Source organism: Rhinopithecus bieti, unplaced genomic scaffold (assembly GCF_001698545.2).
Source record: "Rhinopithecus bieti isolate Rb0 unplaced genomic scaffold, ASM169854v2 scaffold_6536, whole genome shotgun sequence".
Classification (NCBI taxonomy): domain Eukaryota; kingdom Metazoa; phylum Chordata; class Mammalia; order Primates; family Cercopithecidae; genus Rhinopithecus; species Rhinopithecus bieti.
The window spans coordinates 2201245-2221091 of NW_016805524.1; the positions used below are offsets into that span (position 1 = coordinate 2201245).

Here is a 19847-nt window from a genome sequence, read left to right on the forward strand (position 1 = left end):
CACAGGAAAGTTTGGAGTTAAATGAGTGATAGTGGACAAAAGGGAAGGAGTGAGTTTCTTAAGGCCCATCCCTGACACAGAGAAACTGGAGTGGGAGGCAGCAGCATGAACCTGCCTGGGGCCCACAAATGGCTGCCTCATGGGGACTGTGGGTGCCAACAAACACCCTGGACCCTCTCTTGGGAAAGAGGCAGCTGATCAGGAGGCATTAAAAAAAGTGTTACTTTCACTTTAACGTACCATGGGCTTTGAACAAGTAAAAGGGAACCTTTAATTCTTCCTGGTGGACTCAATGAAGCCTGCGTAAAGGGAGTATGCTTTGAGCTGCTTTGGAAGGATAGACCAGATTTTTCTGAGGAAGAAGGGCAATTTTAGTAACCTTTACTGGAAAGCTCTTGTGATTTAGATATATTTGTTGCTCTGAAAGAGTCAGTAGAATTAAAAAACATGAGCGGTCAATATAGTTAAAGAACGTAGGATATGCTAGTGACTCTAAAATACCTAAATATCTGTCTATGTTATACAGAAGAACTTGGGGTAAATTTAAGTTTACCCTAAGTTTTAAGTATAGTTATAATACAGATTTAGTAGTTTGGAAATTGATATAGAAATATCCTTTGGTTTACCAAAGAAAATAATTTTTACTTGAAATTTCATTGCTAATACCAGTAAAATGAGATTTGATTTCTCATTTCATTCATTGTAGGCAGTCTTTGTGCCGCTTAGTACCGTATAGGTTTACCTCATTTTTTGCAATATTTTTTCTGTAAATATGCATGTAAACAATTCATACACTTACAGTTTATATTCCAAAGAGCAGGTTACTTTAAAAATTCCGTTTGTTTTGCCTAGGTTTTAGTTTGTTTTTCCCAGCAGCACAGTCAGCTTTCTTTTGTTCCTTTTCTTTTGTTTCTTTTCTTTTGTTTCTTTTCTTCTTTCTTTCCTCTGTCCCTCCTGTTCGTTCGTTCGTTCGTTCGTTCCTTCTTTCTTTCTTTCTCTTTCTTTCTTTCTTTCTTTCTTTCTTTCTTTCTTTCTTTCTTTCTTTCTTTCTTTCTTTCTTTCTTTCTCTCTCTCTCTCTCTCTCTCTCTCTCTCTCTCTCTCTCTCTTTCTTTCTCTCTCTCTCTCTCTTTCTTTCTTTCTGTCTTTCTTTGTTCTTAGTATAAACTCACAAAAGTCTGATGTGTTAGTGAAAGGGAATTTGGAAAATACAAAAATTAAATTACACCCATAGTGCCTATTGAAATACTTTAATTGCTAATATTTTGATAACTTTTCTGTTTTAAATTAATTTTTAGTTCTTTAATTTTCTGTTTAATTTTTCTTTCCAAATTCACCATCAGTTTAGATTATTTTGTTAACATTTATAGTCTATTAAATTCAAATAACAGTTTATGTTTATTAAATAAGCCCTTACTATATGCCAGCTGCTCTTCTGTGCCCTTTACATTTCATGCTCTCAGCAAGCCTATAAAGGTATGTATTATTGCTCCAGTTTTACAAATGAAGAAACAGAGCTCCAAAGAGGTTAATTAAATAACTTGCCCCGGGTCAAATAACTAATATATGTGGTGTTCTAGGGATTTCCAGCCAGAGTCGACACCAGAGAATGTGATCTAAGCCACAACATTGTACAGCTTTTCATATGATTAATGGTTGCATATTAAAGAAATTATATTATGAATCTTAGAGATCTGTTAGGAAGCTCTCAGATAACACCCATATGAGAAGACTTTGCTGGCTACCTATGTAAAATAGTATCCCTCACCCCATCTACATTATGTTCTATCCTAATCTTCCTGCCTTGTTTTTCTTTTTTTCCTTTTTTTTTTTTTGAGATGGAGTCTTGCTCTGTCGCCCAGGCTGGAGTACAATGACACGGTCCTGGCTCACTGTAACCTCTGCCTTGTGGGTTCAAGTGATTCTCCTGCCTCAGCCTCCTGAGTAGCTGGGATTACAGGCACGCGCCAACACGCCCGGCTAATTTTTGTATTTTTTAGTAGAGGCAGGTGTCACCATGTTGGTCATGTGGGTCTCGAACTCCTGACTTCATGATCCTCCTGCTCCGGCCTCCCAAAATGCTGGGATTGCAGGCGTAAGCCACTGCGCCCGGCCCTACCTTGTTTTTCTTTATATCTCTAATCACTATCTGATGTGGTAAATATTTTTGTTTTACTATTCCCCACTGTCTCCCTACTTTCCTATTAGAATATAAGAGTCACTGACTTGGTCTGTTTTGTTTATTGCCATATTCTCCAATAACTAGAACTTTGCTTGGCGCATAATAGGTATTCACTAATATTTGTTGAATGATTGAATGACCTCTACCCTCAGTTTGGGTTTGTGTAAATTCTGATTTAAAAAATAAAAAAACCACCTTTGGACTGATAGACTAGAATACCCGCAAGATCTGCATTCCTCCTTAATAAATCGTGGCCTGATGCTGCCACTGTCTGAGAGTCTCAGGATGATGGGCAACTTCAGTACGTCCCACTCTGGACAGGAGAGGATAGGGGTAGGGAAACAGAGGAGCGGGAGGACAGGGAGAAGCGGGGCGGGGGTGGGGCACTCTGCACCTAGCCATGATATTGTGTGCCTACCGAGAGCCAGATTCTTGTTTCCAGACAGTTTTTGCCAGTTGTACTTGTTATTATAATGACATAATTTAATTAAATATATGTAACGTATCGAGTGTGAGTTTGAAAAGATACATTTGTTTCTGTGAAAACTGAGACTCAAAGTGAAATGAACAAACATTGCTGCCAAATGGGTGTATAGGACACATAACACATGTCCAATACACTGGGAAAAAATCATACAAATCTGTACCTTATAAGCACTTTAAAGAAATCTAAGTGTCTATAAGTTCTAGGTCTGTTTTAAATAAACAGAAATTGGAGAGTAGAGACTGGTTTTATTGTCCACTATTTATATGATAAATTATAGGCATGATTTTTGCAAGAAAAGCACTGTGAAACACCAATGGAGACTGAGAGTCAAAGTTACATTTGTGTTTAAAGTTAAAAGGAAATTATTAAAGTGGAATGTATCATTTTTACAATTACCCTTCATAACTGACTTTTTAAATTAACCAGTTACCATTTCTGAAACAGAAGAAAGAAGGTTTTTACTGTTTTGAGTGAAACTGAGCATTCTTGGTATGCCAGATAAAATTTCTAGTTGGTGTCTTACTAACTTCATAATAAATTCAATAATAACAAAAATATTTGCTTATCTTCGGGGAATAATTGTGCATGAGCTGAGCATGATATCTTTTGTGCGCTGGAATGTGAGCTGCAGGAGGACAGGGATTGTTAGCTGTTTTGTCATGACTTTCTCTCCAGTGTCTGCAGCAGTGCCTGGAGCATTAGTTATTTATTGAATAAAGGGATACATGATTCTAACATACACACTGTTTAACAGAAAGAAGTGTTTTACATTTCACAGTGATACTGTTTTTAAGAAAAGGAAAAGTGCTTTCAAATTACATAGTTACTGTTTACTAAGTTAAAATGTACTGCTTCCTATAATATACACTAGTTTATAAATTTCTCTCTTCAGTGAAAGTATCAAAGTATAGGAACCTTTAATGCCCACATTACAGTGGTTAAGAATTGAGGAACTGTTTGGATTCATGAACTCCAAGATTTCCTGTGTGGCCTTTTTCAAGTTACTTTATTTCTCTTGTACCTCAATTTCCTCATCTATACAATGGTGATAATCAGGCTGCTACAGGAACTGAAGGAGTGCATACAGGTAAAGTACGTAGAAAATGCCAACCAATGTAGAAACACTCCATAGATGATGGTTGTTATCATTACACCCATGATCTGTGTGACTTAGGCAAATTACTGGAAACAGGTCAGAGAGGTTTATATAATCTGTAAGATGTATATATACATATCAAATTGTGGTTTTTAAGCAAGGAAATATGTGCAGAGTAACCTAACTCATAATAAGTCTTCGATAAATGTTAGCAAAAAACCTAAACAACGTATTATGCTATGAGAGAGAACTCTCATTTATTTAAGAACTGTTGACAACTCAAATGATTAAAAAAACACTTTGTATAGGTACAGACTGCCTTGCCCTTGCCAGTTAACTTTCTCATGAATTGGAAAGTCATTTTTTAAATCTCATAACAAAATTTAAAATGGGTTTCAGAATAGAGAAAGATAATTGAATTTTAGTCTGGACAAGTTATGAAACTCAAGCACAAGCACTACATTGTAGTCCTTGGTTTGATGACTTCTTTCCAGAATGCTAAGCCTTTGGTGAAAACTGGTTTTCAGAATAATAAAAAGACACTGAGTACACTCTTCTTGAAGGGGAGAGAAAATGCTTACATTATGCAAGGAATGCAGCTTCTTCCCGCGATGTTTTCTCATCTGAGGACTTATTAAAACCTAGTCTTGCTATTCCTGGCCATATTCGCACCAGCTGATGTCGATATATAAGCAGTCCAGTGACAGGCTATGTTAAGGAACTTGGCCTATGAGAATTCAGAAAGTAGAAACCATCATATGCCACTGATGTCAGACTAGACATTTTCCCCCATGTTGGTAATGATAGTTTAGAACAGCTCCCTGCTACTTATGTATTCTGCCCTGAATTTTGCTAAGGTAAGACTTTTAAGGAGGTTTTCCCCTTCTTTAGGAGAGATGCAGATGATGGATATGTTACAGCAAAATATTTGTGTAACCAGTGAACATGAATGTAGCCATTTATTTGATTATTGCAGCATGTGTTAAAGAGCTGCTGCTGCCCGTTTGCAGCCTAATGTGTTTATTCCAGTCTTCCCAATGGCATCTTGAAGTGTCTTTCAGCTAAAAAATTCATGAGTATTATTGGCTTTCAGTCAGAAAATGGAATATGTCTTCTAGTTACTATCTAATATACCACTTTAAGGCCATTATACAAAAGTAATCTAAGAGCAGACGATACTGAGAGGAAGAAATTTTTAGCTTAAACATTTGTTTATACACTGTTATTACTGTTCCTGGACTAAGACACAGCATAAGAGAAGGTAGGTGCTAAAACCATTTTACCTAGAGACTAGTTGTAGTTGTAGGATATGTTGCTCTCTTTAATCCTCTACCTAACGATAAATGGCTAGTGTTTTAGTATTGAAAAATCATATCCTAATAATAGTGGTTTGTGTCTATCTTACTGTTATTTTAAAAAGGCAAATGTACAGTAAACTGTTCTAAACTAGTAAAATTGAACTTATTTGAAAACAAATTTTAGATTTTCTGGATTTATTTGAAGTAAGTCCTCTAAATCTTGGTAACTTAACTGTTGTTACTATATGAATTAATGTAAAGTTTTATGAGTCTGTACATTAATCTATAGATACAGATTATAGTATGTGAGGCAGATTAAAATTTTACTGTATGAAAAGCAGGAAGCACTACAGTGTTATGTAAAGATGAAATTAAAAGAGACCTTATGATCTAGTAAAAAAGAGTAATGACACTTGGGTGGAAATAATACATAATTTTACTAAGTAAAAATTTTAAAAATATTGTGTCATGTCCTCCATCACTGTTAAATGCATTACTAGTTTGCCAATGGGGAGCAAAGTTTGATTTTCTATGTGCTGTCATCCTAGCATTTAGTAAATCCACATAGTTCTACTTCTATTTTATTTGTCTGTGTGATGATTCTTTGTATGAATCAACAGTATATCCCTGAGTAGTCTGTATATTTCCTGCATGAAATATTTATTCAACTGTTGCCAGAAGTTGGGATCTTGCCAAAATAATGTCTGCTTTGGGTAATTTTGACCAATTAACCCTATTTGCAAAGAGATCTTTCCCCTCCTCTAGCAATTGGATGTCTTCTGTATCATCTTACTGACTTCCCAAGTTTGGCTTACTTTCTGTTCTACCTTTCTCAGGCATCTACAGCCAAAGAGCACATTTTGTTTATTGAAGCATTAGATACTATGTTTTTTAGACTTATCAGAGCCTGGCCCAGAAATCTTGCTTTTATGCTTATAAGGGGATCGCTCTTGGAACACAGTATACTTTGAAGAAAAAACTGTTGCCAGTTTAGAATGAGCAAATGTTTTCATTTGTGGGAAAGCAATAGTGGATACAGCTTTAGCTATTGAGGTGGAATTCTGAGAAACAGTGGGCTCTAAAAGATTGTCCTTTTGTAGTTTAGTTTAATAGAAATGGAAGGGTATTTAAGTGAGGTTTTATATATATACTTTTAATATTGGTTGAGCATTTCTTGGTTTTAAAAGTCTGTAAAGGATTAGATTACATGTTACACAATTTCTTATGTCTATTGTAAAGAGAGTTCAGAAGGAACCTCAGAAGTCTCTGAGTCTTTCTGTTCTCATAACAAGAGCTAGATGATTTATCAGGCAGGTCCTCTTCAGGTAGACATTCATAAGAGAAGTTTTCCAGTAGCTCTTTCTATGTCGTTTCTAACTTGGGGAATTTCAGAGAGGGCCTAACTTTAAGAACAGTTATTGGAGCTAGCAATTGGGATAGATGTTCGATCACTTTATTATGTTTGGTGTTCAGCAGCAGTAGTATCCTTATTCTTTAACTGAATTTGTTCTGTATATAATGCATCTGGCAGTTTTACAAGCCTTGTTTGGAAGATAGCCTGTCCTGATAAAAGATAAAATGCATATTATCGTTTACATAAATTATGGATGATTAACAAGCTTTAATAGTATGAGATTGTGTTGAGAGCAAAGCTTTGTTAACTTGTAAGTTATATTGGTGAATCCCATGAAAGAGTACATTTTTGAGTTGTGTTGAGGTTTAACATTTTATTTTGCTTTCTGTCATTATGCTAAGGATTCAACTGGTTTTGTTCACCCCTCCCAGAATATTGTTACTTTTTAGAGATAAAACTTACTAATCATAAGGCTGTAACTCTTCCCTACTGTCTAGCTCATCCAAGTTGATATCAAGGGATGTAAGGGAGGATGTATGGTCACTGTGAAAGCAGGGCTATTGTGTTGTTACAGATAACAAGAATGGATGATTTGAAACTTTTTTTTCAGCCTTGTCCTTTCACAACCCCCAACATCTGTTAGAAACTGGTTTGCTCTCAATGACTGTAATTACCATCAAATACAGCCTGAGAGTTTACTTGTGTCATTTTCAGTTTTTGTGATTTACATTAAACGGTTTCAGCATTGAGAGTGAGATGCTTAAGAATTTTAATTTCATGTGAGTGTGCAGCAATTATAAGAAACTATTAATTTAGGGCTGGTTACCAAATGAAATTTTAGAACCTTCAGTGCTACCTTTTAGTATTTTCCATCTCCTGCCTTTACTCTGGAAATGAATTTTTTAACTTCAGTCTACAAAAGTGCATCAAAATTCCTCTGTCCATATCGTTTATTTTAGATATTTCTCTATGAGTGAATGTACACTAGAATGTACATTTATATAGAAAAAGTAATTTATATAACCTAGAAGAAAGTCATTTTTATAACTTATGTATCTCTCTCTGGTTTTTATTTGCATCACTTCTGCGTTGCCCAGTATTTTGAGTGGGGGGGAAATGAACTCACCTGGCCCCACCTCTTGTTCCAGTGTGAAATACTGACACTTGCTGCCAGCCCAGCCTCCTCACACAGGGCATCAGAAATATCAGACAGTCCTCTAGGTTAGAGCACCTCATTCATGAGGTTTTCTGTTATTTATTTGACTCTCCCACTAAAACGCAGGGCACAAATTTATGTGTCTGCTCTAGGACTGCAGCTGCCTGTCACCCCCCGTCCTCCTCCTCCCTTTCCTGTGTCAGTGTTACATTCTCTCCCCCGTTTTGGTCTCCGGTCTGTCTCCTTTTTGTTTTTATGGGTGATTTGCAATGATTTAGACAGGGCACCCCTGCGTGTTGGCACTTCCTGGAGGTTACCAGGAGGCAGCCATCCTTCCTTGGCTTGGTGAGGCATTCCTGACTCCACCTCACTTTTCCCTTGGTGGTGGAAAGGTGGGTAGGAGGTGTGTACTGGGGCACATAGCCCAGGAATATTGCTCTGAGAAGAGGACATGTGCATTAGACACAAAAATATAAGGAAGCAATTATGTTCATCAAGCCAAAAGTTGCAGATTTTGAGGAAATGTGTTTAAGATACCACTACATAATAAAAGGGAAAACTTGGCATTTAAATAACTTACTTCAAGAGTAAATTATGTTTTCAATCTACAAATAGAGTGGTTTTTAAGCCAACCTTGAGTAGGTACAAGCAAATTATAAACAGTCTGCTCAAATGATTTTACTATACTTAGACTAGAAAATGGCTCCTTATCTCCCTCCCTCTGGTCCCTACGTCCCAGTGCTGTCCCTCATGTGTTGCAGTTGTTCCCGTATGTATTTCGGAATATTCACAGGTAAATGATGCAAATAATGTTAAATCATCCTCAAACTGGGTGTATATGACTTTAGGTAAAACAGTCATTTCCTTTAATTGTCTTTTGAAAGCTTTCTGATCTTTCTGATAATACTATACTTTTTAGCAATACTTCTGGCGGGGGGAGAATAGCCATTTTAACAGCAAAACTTGCCACCTATACCTACTGTATAGGGTATTTTGCTATACTGTATATTGAAGGCTATATTTGAATGATAGAAACTTTCTTAAGTTTGTATGACTTCTAGAAAGCTGCTTTCAGAGTGAAAATCTCCTAGGTCATTTGTTGAAAGCTTACTTAGACTGGATGTGTAATGGTTTTTCTTACATCTCATGATTGAAAACATGAGAATTGTGGTTCAGAGAGAAGTACTGAAAGTGAATGTTTATAAGGTATCATTTGAGAAGGATTCTGGAATTTAGGGTTTTGTTGTTGTTATAGAGATGGGATCTTGCTGTGTTGCTCAGGCTGGTCTCCAACTCCTGGTCTCAAGTGAGCCTCACATATCTAAAAGTGGTGAAGCTTGGACATGAATACTGGCCCTTAACTTCTCTGCTATCCTGCCTCTCATAGTCTGCCTCTTTCATAGTAAATAAATACAGATTATACTTATGATCAGGCCAAAATTGTGACCACGGTCTGGGACATAGGGACTTGGTTGCATTGCTCCAACCAGCAAGAAGCCTGGGTGTCAGCTTTGAGAATTATTCCCTTCTGTGTTACCTCTTAAATGAAATGTGTACTGTACCATTGGTGCAGCCTCCCTAAACGGATACAATATTTCTTCATTCCGCTTACGTATGACTCTTTAAAAAAAAAAAAACTAACTCCACTGCGCTATTGTATCAGAAGTGGCCAGAAGAAATAAGTGTAGTACAGCTGAGACTGGGCACCCTAGAGGACAGGGAAGAAGCGGCCTAGCGGTTTGACTGGTATGCATTATGTTCCTTAGCCCTCCTTGCTCTTTGTCCTTACTCTTGATTGTCCTCTGTCATCTTCCTTAAGTTCTCTGTCTTCTAGTGCACTTGGCCTTCCCTTTGATTTTTTTTTTTTTTTCCTATCCAGAAAAGAAAAGAAGCCACTACAAAAAGTAAAGGAGGGCAAAGGCGATTTAGAAGTCTGGGGGCCAGAAGGAAGGGGAAGTAGCATAGAATAGGAGCTCTAGGAAAGACTTTAAATGCAGATTTCAACTTGTTCTGCTGCATTGTTTTTTCTTTTGGTAAGCAGTTATTAAATACCTTGAGTAGCAATCTTTTATGGTTTCCTCACAGTCTTTGTAAGTCTTTTTGTTCAGCTCTTTTAGTACTTAAACCTCTGTCACTGGCTTGTTCTTACTTACCTAAATAGTATTTTGATTGTGTTAGTGATGACGAGCACACTGATTTTCTTATATTTTTTTTATTTTCTTACCGAGAGGAATTCAGCAAGCAGGAGCTGATCATGGCCCTTCCCACCTGGGGTCAGTAAAGTTCACCAGACTTTCGGGGCATATCTTAAGACCTTTGGCGATATCAGCCAGAACCAACTGAGGGAAGGAAAGTTTGGAGGGGGCAGGATGTGAGAGAGGAAGCAACCATGCTGTGTGCAGGGAGGCGAGCTGCCACAGAGAGAGGGCACCGAGGGAGGAGCAACCAGGCAGCTACTGCAGGAGAGCCGGACAGGAGCTTCTCGAGGGGCCAGGAAGATCCCCCACTAGGGGGCATTGATTAAGAGGCCTTGTGCAGGAACTCGGGGCTACAGGGGTGTCAGATCTACCTAGTTAAATTTGAAAACCTTCAATTTCGTGTCCTGGCATTGGCTCTTCCCTGGGCTGTCTGTCATGGGTGAGCTATTGCAGCACAGACTTCACATTAGCTAACCCAAAACAGAGACTGGGAGGAGCCCCTTACAACACCTGTAGTTTCCACATGGTGCAAGATCACTCTTGAAACTGGAGGCTGGCAGCCCAAACCCAGAGCTGGTAGATTGTAGTTCATAGTGCTGTTGAAATACAACTCCTGTTTAAAGAGTTGGGGCCCAATGAGGTAGGCTTGTTTGTTTCTTAAATGTTAACCTTTACATTTGCTTAATCTTAAAAGATTTTTTAAAAGAGACAGCTTGTATATTAGAAATTATACATGCACATAAAACAATGTGTTAATTACTGGTGTCAAATTTCTGATTGGAGTTGAAGTTCTTTTATTGTTGGTAAAATGATCAGACACTTCATCATCAGCTCTCTTCATTTTTCTCTTCCTCTTCTCTGTTTTCTGTTTTAGTTGCTGATATGTGTTCAAGATGAGTGGGATGGGAGAAAATACCTCTGACCCCTCCAGGGCAGAGACAAGAAAGCGCAAGGAATGTCCTGACCAACTTGGACCCAGGTTAGATTCTTGCTGAGAAAAGGAATCATCAGTATTGTCTATTAAAGCCACAGGAGTGCTTCTTTGTTATTTTAGCATTTATTTTACTCCTGATTCAAATATTGTGTTGGTTTTTCTCTTTAACAATTAAATCTTTGAATATATACTTACTTACATTTTGAATATGCAAATCAGTTACAGATTGTATTCTTTACAAAAAGAGGAAAGCTGTAAACTTCTGATATCTTTTGACTCTTAGAGTCAATTTATTTAATAATTCTGAGTTTTTCACACCTTTTCTGTTAGATTACACAGCATTTTAACAAGAAGATCCTATAGTAAAAGATGTGCTGTTAATTTTATAATGGGTTTTATTTTTTGTTGTTTTATTTTTAATGACATAAAATGTTAAACCCATGTACTTCTGAGTTGAGAACAAAGAATGTGACTCTTTAGTGAATAAAACAAACAATTTTAAAGCAGATTTCATCTCATATATTATGGGTGGAAGTGTGAATTGCTATAACGCCCATGTAGGGTAGTTTGGCAGTATCAAAATTATAAATGCATATCCTGTTTGAACTAGCCATTCCACTTTTAGGAACTTTCCTGTTACATACTTTCATACATACAAAATGATGTGTATATGAGGTTACTCAAATTGCAAAAGATTTGGAAAAACCTAAATGTCTGTTAAACAGTGTGGTACATCTAGAACCTGGAACACAGTGCAGCTGGGATAAAGATGAGGACGCTCTTTATGGGTTCATATGAAAAAAAAATCAGTCTTAAGAATATTGTTACAGATGAAAAGCAAGGTTTAGAAAATGTTTATGGAATACTACCATTAGTATAAACAAGGAAGAAAAAAAGAATCTATTGTTTTAGGATAATCAAGAAACAGTAATTGTTGCTACCTGTTTCGGTGGATGAGAACTAGGCAAATAATTCTCATCAAAAGTAGAAGAGAGACTTTTCACTTTTTCGATGTTTTAAATCATGTAAATAATTTTAAGAATTAAATAAAAACAACACCTTCTTTCTACCTAATGGACAATAAAAACATCAGACATGAAATAGTAGGGAAGAGGGCTAGGAAAAGTCATCAAGAGAGGCAGAGCAGGAGAAAGGGCAAAACACCAATATTTTATATTCCCTTTTCCCCTTCTAGTTGCCAAGCAAAACATCAAGCCCATTAAATCTCCACTCTCCACATCCCAGCCCCCAGCTCCTCTAGGTTCCCTAGTACTTCCTGGTAAACCACAAACATCTGTCTGTCAGATTGCCTTTAATAGTCAGGACCCTACCTGGGGAGGCAGTGGGAGAAAATGGGAACTGTTCCAGCTGTGGGCTGTAGTGGCGGGTCTCTGAGCCCTCCCTCTGGGGCACTGAGGGGTCTTTTGAACACAACTCCCCTTTCTCACCTATTTGTCATTTATTTCTTACCTTGTGTGAGGGCGGGAGGGCATGAGTGGAGGGGGCCAGAATGGGAACTGGGCTATTCTAAGCATTCCAGCAACTCTTTCCCTTTAGCTGTAAGAACGGAAGCTACGGGTAAAAATGAGACTTAGTAAAAAACACAAATTCTGAATTACTCTGCCAGTAATTCGTGGGGTGATCTTGAACAAATTGTGTAAACACTATAAAATAGAGACATTGTATTATATTATGTATTACTTCATGAAAATCAGACATATTTAGAGACGAATATATGAAAGTATTGTGAATCCAGAAATTTTAAAATTAATATTATATACAAATAATTATATATAAAAATACAGAAAGCTGCTACATTAAGCAACTTGCTTTTCTTCCTTATTGTACTGTTTGAATGTCATTTAATGGGCCCCCCTTTGCGCTTGAGAAAATAATTGTATGCTGTTATTTTGAAAAGGAACTTTTGAGTTTACTATTTTGTCACATTCTAATGAGAAGATTTTACCTCTTTCGATATTTTCCATTCCATTAACTTTTAAACTTTAGTTGAAATTGGACTGTTTGTTTATATTTTGCATGTCATTCAGCTTGGACAGTTAACATATTTCCTGGGTCAGTTTCGCTTTTGTTTCTAGCTGTGTTGTGACTTTTGCATTACCTAAAAGGCTGTTTGGTTTGCTTACTAACATTCTGAAGAAGTCTATAAAATTATAAATATCTGGTTTTATTTTTTATGTTTTACCAAAAATTATTGAAATTTATTCCTATTATAACTGGATTAACTTCGCTCCTTTTACTAATCTTAAATAAAATTTAAAATATAACCTCCTTTACCTTTTTTTATTTGTCAATTAATTTGATGCCCACTTGTTTCAAGTACTGCACTAAGCACAGTGGTGAGCACAGTCCTGGTCACCGTGAAGCGGACAGTCCAGTGGGAGATGCCAAACACATTGAACAGATAGTTTCATTACAAACTGGGCTTAGGTTGATTTTTTTTTTTTTAACATGAAAACACTTTTGGAAAATTGTGTTTTCCCCCCCAAGGTATTTCTGCGTTGATATAGGTAACTTTTGTTTGCTATCTTTGTATTAAACTTGTTTAACACATTCATTTTTTTCGCAATAGCTCTTTTCAAATACATCATAAAAAAATGTGTTTCTTCTTTTAAGCCCCAAAAGGAACACTGAAAAACGTAATCGTGAACAGGAAAATAAATATATAGAAGAACTTGCAGAGCTGATTTTTGCAAATTTTAATGATATAGACAACTTTAACTTCAAACCTGACAAATGTGCAATCTTAAAAGAAACTGTGAAGCAAATTCGTCAGATCAAAGAACAAGGTAAGAGGACTGAATCAGTATTTTGAAGAGTTGAATTGGTTTCTGTTTTTCCCTGTGTGAGAAGTCCCTTCAGAGTCCCTTTAATCCATTTCTTATGCTTAAATTATTGATGAGGAAATGATGTCACAGTGTAAGATGAATGCAAGTATCACTTGCAGTGGTTTATAAATAGGCTTTGTATAAAATTCAGCCATTCCCTAAAGACAGACGAGACTGAGGTGAGTCAGGGTGATGGAACTTTTCATCTAGTAAACTCAATTAGGTGCCCACGATTCTTCACCCCACACCATGGCATTTTCAAGGCATACACAGCAAGTGACTGTCAAAAGTTGCAAGTAGGAGCCAGTTTGAGATGTAAACCAGAAGTAAGGAAGTGAAGCACCTCCTGTTTCAGCTAGTCAGCATATTTGATTAGTCTGAGCCTCAACTGGCCACACCACTAGATTAGAATTTCGTATCCTGAATGACAAGAGATTTGAAAGGCTCTAACCTCCAGTAAGAAATCCATCTGTGAATTCGAAACACAGAACGTGACAGTTCTCTTCCTATGGTTTTCTTTTTTTCTGAGATCATTTTATGATTCTTTTCTTTGATATTTTTGCCTACAGAAAATATTAAGAAAATAATGTTTTAAGAACACATTTGACTTTGTGGTGCCAAAAATAAATCTTTATTCGGCATGTATGAACAATATCTTGGTGCCCAGGGCCGATATATGCTCTTCAAGTATCTGCATACTGCTTTCCTTCAGGCCTGGGGAGATTATTATATTTTGTAATCTGGTGTTTTTTTGTTTTTTTGAGATCGAGTCTCACTCTGTCGCCCAGGCTAGAGTGCAGTGGTGTGATCCTCAACTCACTGCAACCTCTGCTTCCTGGGTTCAAGCGATTCTCCTGCCTCAGCCTCCCGAGTAGCTGGGATTACAGGTGCCTGCCACCATGCCCTGCTAATTTTTTAGTATTTTTAGTAAAAACAGGGTTTCACCGTGTTTGCCAGGCTGGCCTCGAACTCCTGACCTCAAGCAACCCTCCTGCCTTGGCCTCCCAAAGGGCTGGGATTACAGGCGTGAGCCACTGCGCCTGACCTGTAATCTGTTTTTGAGTGCATCCTCTTAGAGTTCAAATTTTTTAAATCTGCCTTTTATATAATATTCAAAAAAGACGTATTTTGTTAAAATAATACGTCTTTGTCTTTATAATACATGAGTCTGAAACTAACTGCTCTTACCTGTCACAAAATGCTAGCTACCTATTAGCATATTATCTTAGCGTTTTCCATTTTCATACATATATTGTTGAGCTAAATTCTGTATAAAACAGTTTTACAAGTATAGTTCTATCTTCTAAAAACATAAAAATATACATATAGCATCCGCAACACAGTTTCTAACACCAGCCCTCTCTGCAAATCAGTCTTTATTTCCTGATTTCTCCATGACATTTAATATCCAGTAGACCAGTGCCCATTTCAGTCCCCTTCATCACTCATCTTTCTTTTCCCTTTGGGGTTCACTAGTTATCGAAAATTCAGTTTAAACCTCAATTTTGTATCTTCATATTTTGGTTTCTGCAAAGGGATAAAATAATATTCCTAGAACTCTTAGGAGAAATAATTGGTTAAAGTTATTAACCAGTGCCTTGAAGTTGCTGTGTTTCTAGTTGCTGGTATCATTACAGTAAAGAAATCATTAAGCTTCTTGTTTTAGGTTTCTAAGGATTATGAATGATTCAGTTTTGAGAACATTGCATGTTTAGGTAGTACTTCTACATTTCAAAACAATTATATATATAAACCACAATGAAGGTCTTGCACAAGTTTTTAAAGTTTGCAAAACCTTGGTAATTCCCCCTTCAAACCATAAAACACGTTCAGATGTGTCACGCTGGGACTGCGCCATACCTTAATCGTAGTTATAATCATAAGGCTGCATACCACAACCACCCAAGAAGCAGCAATAAACACCCTGTCACGTCTTATTCTTCTAAGAATGTTCCTGCTAATTTGAAAAGCAGCGTGTTCTGTAAAGGGAAGCAAAACTTAAATACCGAATGAAAAAATGAAAAGCATAAATGTACTTTTAAGTTCTCAACTACTCTTATATTTTCCAAATAGTCTTTGTCTAATAATTTGTTTTTTAAAAAGAGCAGAATTGGATCAGACAGGAGCTAGGTATGAATCCTGGTCCATTTAGGAGCTTTTTGAACCTGGGCAAATTATCTTATCTCTGAGACTCAGTTGCCTCATACAGAGTTTAGTGCTAACAACACCTAGGTCACATAGCTGTAGAAGATATTATGAGCCATGTAAATTCAGTAAACACCTGTCATAGTAAACATTTCAGTAGTTAGTTTTCATTCCTACTTAAGCAGAAAGGTGCCGTTTTTTCTTTTCTTTTCTTTTCTTTTTTTTTTTTTTTTGAGATGGAGTCTCACTCTGTTGCCCAGGCTGGAATGCAGTGGCACGATCTCGATCTCACCCTACTGCAACCTCCACCTCCTGGGTTCAAGCAATTCTCCTGCCTCAGCCTCCCGAGTAGGTGGGATTACAGGCATGCACCACCATGCCCGGCTAATTTTGTATTTTAGTAGAGATGGGTTTTCACCATGTTGGCCAGGCTGGTCTCTAACTCCTGACCTCATGATCCGCCTGCCTCGGCCTCCCAAAGTGCTGGGATTACAGGGGTGAGCCACTGTGCCCAGCCTATCTGTAAGAAGTAAAAAAAATTTTCTGGTGCCAGAAAATCTGTGCAGCCCATGCATACCACTCCATCAGCAGCTCTATTTGGACCAGTTTGAATTTTCTCAGCATCTGGCAGCCAGTAAGAATAACACGTAAGTCAGGCCAAAGCCTTTCTCTCTAACTGTGTGTCTTCCCCAACCCCAACTGATCCCCTGACCAGTCAGCATAAATAAAATCCAACTACCATCTTTACACCATTATCCAGATTTAATTTGTATTTCAGTCATAGTTGTCAGCATGAATAAAATGCATTTGGGAGCTCAGGAGAACAGGCCTGTAGACACATGCAATAAACCTGCATATTTATCCCAGAGAAGTTAAACTGGGTTGCATGAGGGGCCATACTAAAGAATACACAATGAGGAAAGCTGGGCTCATCTTTATGGAACCCTGCTCCAGTGTCAGAAGCTATGGCGTGTCTGTCAGCCAGGCATGGAGGGCTCTTTCCCTCAAGTCGGTGCTCTTGTCAGTTACTCCTCAACTTTTATATGCTTTATAAATAAAGGGAGAGAAGGGAAAGATTTTTAAATGGCCTAAAGGATGGAAATTTGGAGGGGAAATTACCAGCTAGTTAAATTAATAAGCATTCTGTTGTACGTGGCGCTTTATGAGACCCATGTTTCATAAATGCTAGCCCTCTAAGAGCATTAACTGTGGAATGGACTTTGTAGAAACAGAGCAAGTACACACAAGAGTTTGATGCTAATAGTGTGACTGCCATCAAATAGAAAATTCCATACATGTTGGTGGGGTTTTTTGGCCCACATTCATAATCCTTAGTTATTAGCTAAGTTAGTTACTTAGTAATTAAGTTAGATCTTCTGTTGGCTAAATAATCTTGGAGAATTTTTAATACTAAGACTAAATAGTTCTTACTGTGTGTCAGGCAGTTTTTAAAGAGCTCAGATTTGATAACCTATTTAGTGCTCAAAACAAACCATGGAATAGGTGCATTGTTTTCTCCCTTGGCAGGAGCAGAACCTGAGACACAGAGTGGTTAAGTAGCCTGGCAAAGTCACACAGCCATTAAGCGAAGGAATAGGGCAGTCTGGGTCTGGAATCTGCACCGTCATTGCAGCTTTCTGATACTAAACTAGGATATTGCTTTATATTTGGTATGATGGTCATAAACGTTTAGAACTTCTGTCTTCTATAACTGAGAAACAGGAGTCATGGAAACAGATAGCAAATAACCATTTTTCCTAACTGGGAGGCTAATATTGCTTCTATTCCACAGAAAAATAGTAAGCACAGGCATACCTCAGAGATACCACAGGTTCAGTTCCAGACCCGCACCATAAAGCGAATATAAAATAAAGCAAGTGACATGAATTTTTTGGTTTCCCAGGGTGTGTAAAGGTTATACTTCACTATACTGTAGTCTTTCAAGTGCACAACGCTATTACTTCTTTAAAAAAGTAATATATCTTAATTTAAAATACCTTAATGCTAAAAGTGCTAACAAGCATATGAGCCTCATCAACAAGTTCTAATCTCTTGCCAGTAGGAGGGTCTTGCCTCAATGTTGATGGCTGCTGACTGATCAGGGTAGGAGTTGCTAAAGGCTGGGGTGGCTATAACGATTTTTTAAAATAAGATAACAATGAAATTTGCCACACTGATGGACTCTTACTTTCATGAAAGATTTGTACCATGCAATGCTGTTTGATGGCCTTATACCCTCAGTAGAACTTTCAAAATTGGAATCAGTCCTCTCAAACCCTATTCCTGCCTTATCAACTAAGTTTATGGAATATTCTAAATCCTTTGTTGTCATTTCAACAGTGTTCACAGCATCTTTACCAGGAGTTGATTCCATCTCAAGAAACCATTTTCTTTGCTTATCCACAAAAAGCAGCTCCTCGTTTGTTGAAGTTTCATCATGAGATTGCAGCAATCCAGTCATATCTCAGGCTCCACTTCTAATTCTAGTTCTCTTGTTATTTCCACTGCATCTAGAGTTACTTCCTCCACTGAAGTCAGGAATCCCTTCAAGTCATCCATGAGGGTTGGAATCAGCTTCTTCTAAATTCCTGTTCATGTTGATATTTTGACCTCCTCCCATGAATCGTGAATGTTCTTCATGGCATCTAGAATGGTGATTCCTTTCCGGAATGTTTTTCTTTGTACTTTGCCCAGATATATCAGAAGAACCACTGTCTGTGGCAGTACACCTTGAAACATGGCTACAGTATAGATATTGTGTTAGCAGGCATGAAAACAAACATTTTTGGCCTTGTATGTCCTCATCACAGCTCTTGGGCGACTGGGTCCATTGCCAGTGAGCAGTAGTATTTTGAAAGGAATCTTTTTCTGAGCAGTATGTCTCAACAATGGGCTTAAAGTAGTCAGTAAACCATACTATAAACAAATGTGCTGACATTCAGGCTTTGTTATTTCAGAGCACAGGCAGAGCAGATTTAGCATCATTCTTACGAAGAACCCTAGGATTTTCAGAATGGGAAGTGAACATTTACTTCAACTTAAAGTCACCAGCTGCACCAGCCCCTTAACAGAAGAGTCAGTTTGTCCTTTCAAGCTTTGAAGTGAGCCATTGACTTCTCTCCTCTTAACTATGAAAGTCCTAGATGGCTGCTTCTTCCAATAGAAGGTTTTTTTGTCTACATTGAAAATCTATTGCTTCGTGTAACCACCTTCATTAATGATCTTAGCCAGATCTTCTGGATAACTTGCTACAGCTTCACATGCTGCTTCACCTTATATTTTTATGTTATGGAGAAAGATTTTTTCCTTAAACCTTATGAACTCGCCTTTGCTAGCTTTAAACTTTTCTTTTCTTCTGCATCTTCTCATAAAATTGAAAAGAGTCAGGGCCTTGCTCTGGATTAGGCTCTCATTTAAGGGAGTCTTGTGGCTGGCTTGATCTTCTGTCCAGACCACTGAAACTTTGTCCACACCACTGAAACTTTGTCCATATCAGCAAAAAGGCTATTTCACTTTCTTATTTTTATTTTATTTTAAGAGATGGGGTCTCACTGTGTGGCTCAGCCTGGTCTCAAACTCCTAAGCTCAAGAGATCCTCCCACTTGGCCTCCCAAAGTGCTGTGATTATAGGCATGAGTCACCACACCTGGCTGTTTCACTTTTTTATCGTTGATGCATTCACTGAAGTAGCACTATTCATTTTCAATTACTTTTCTTTTGTTGTTCTTCTTGTTTTTTTTTTTGTTTGTTTTGTTTTGAAGCGGAGTCAGGCTCTGTCACCTAGGCTGGAGGGCGCCATCTCAGTTCACTGCAACCTTCACCTCCCGGGTTCAAGCAATTCTTCTGCCTCGGCCCCCCAAGTAACTGGGATTACAGTGCCCACCACCATGCCTGGCTAATTTTTGTATTTTTAGTAGAGACAGGGTTTTACCGTGTTGGTCAGGCTGGTTTCAAACTCCTAACCTAAGGTGATCTACCTGCCTTGGCCTCCCAGAGTGCTGGGATTACAGGTGTGAGCCACCACACCCCACTGATACTGCAATTTTTCATGAAGATAAAACTATTTTTCCACTGAACTACATATAATTCATTTTCGCACATTTTCATGTGGCTTAATGGCTTATATTGTTAATGAAATCCTTAAAATTAGTGA

The 19847-nt window shown here is 37.7% G+C and overlaps 1 protein-coding gene across 6 annotated transcripts in view; it reads left to right on the forward strand.

Annotated features, from left to right (window-relative positions):
• Positions 1–19847, forward strand: part of NCOA2 (nuclear receptor coactivator 2) — a 306070-nt gene that overhangs the window by 189422 nt on the left and 96801 nt on the right. For 5 of the 6 annotated variants that reach the window (XM_017872742.1, XM_017872737.1, XM_017872739.1 and 2 more), the window contains 2 exons: positions 10644–10748; positions 13338–13510. In XM_017872742.1, the coding sequence (XP_017728231.1) occupies positions 10663–10748; positions 13338–13510 (259 nt within the window). In that variant the 5' untranslated portion in view covers positions 10644–10662. Of the gene's footprint in view, positions 1–9258; positions 9318–10643; positions 10749–13337; positions 13511–19847 lie in introns of those variants that run through there. The other variant, XM_017872741.1, reaches the window with a different exon arrangement.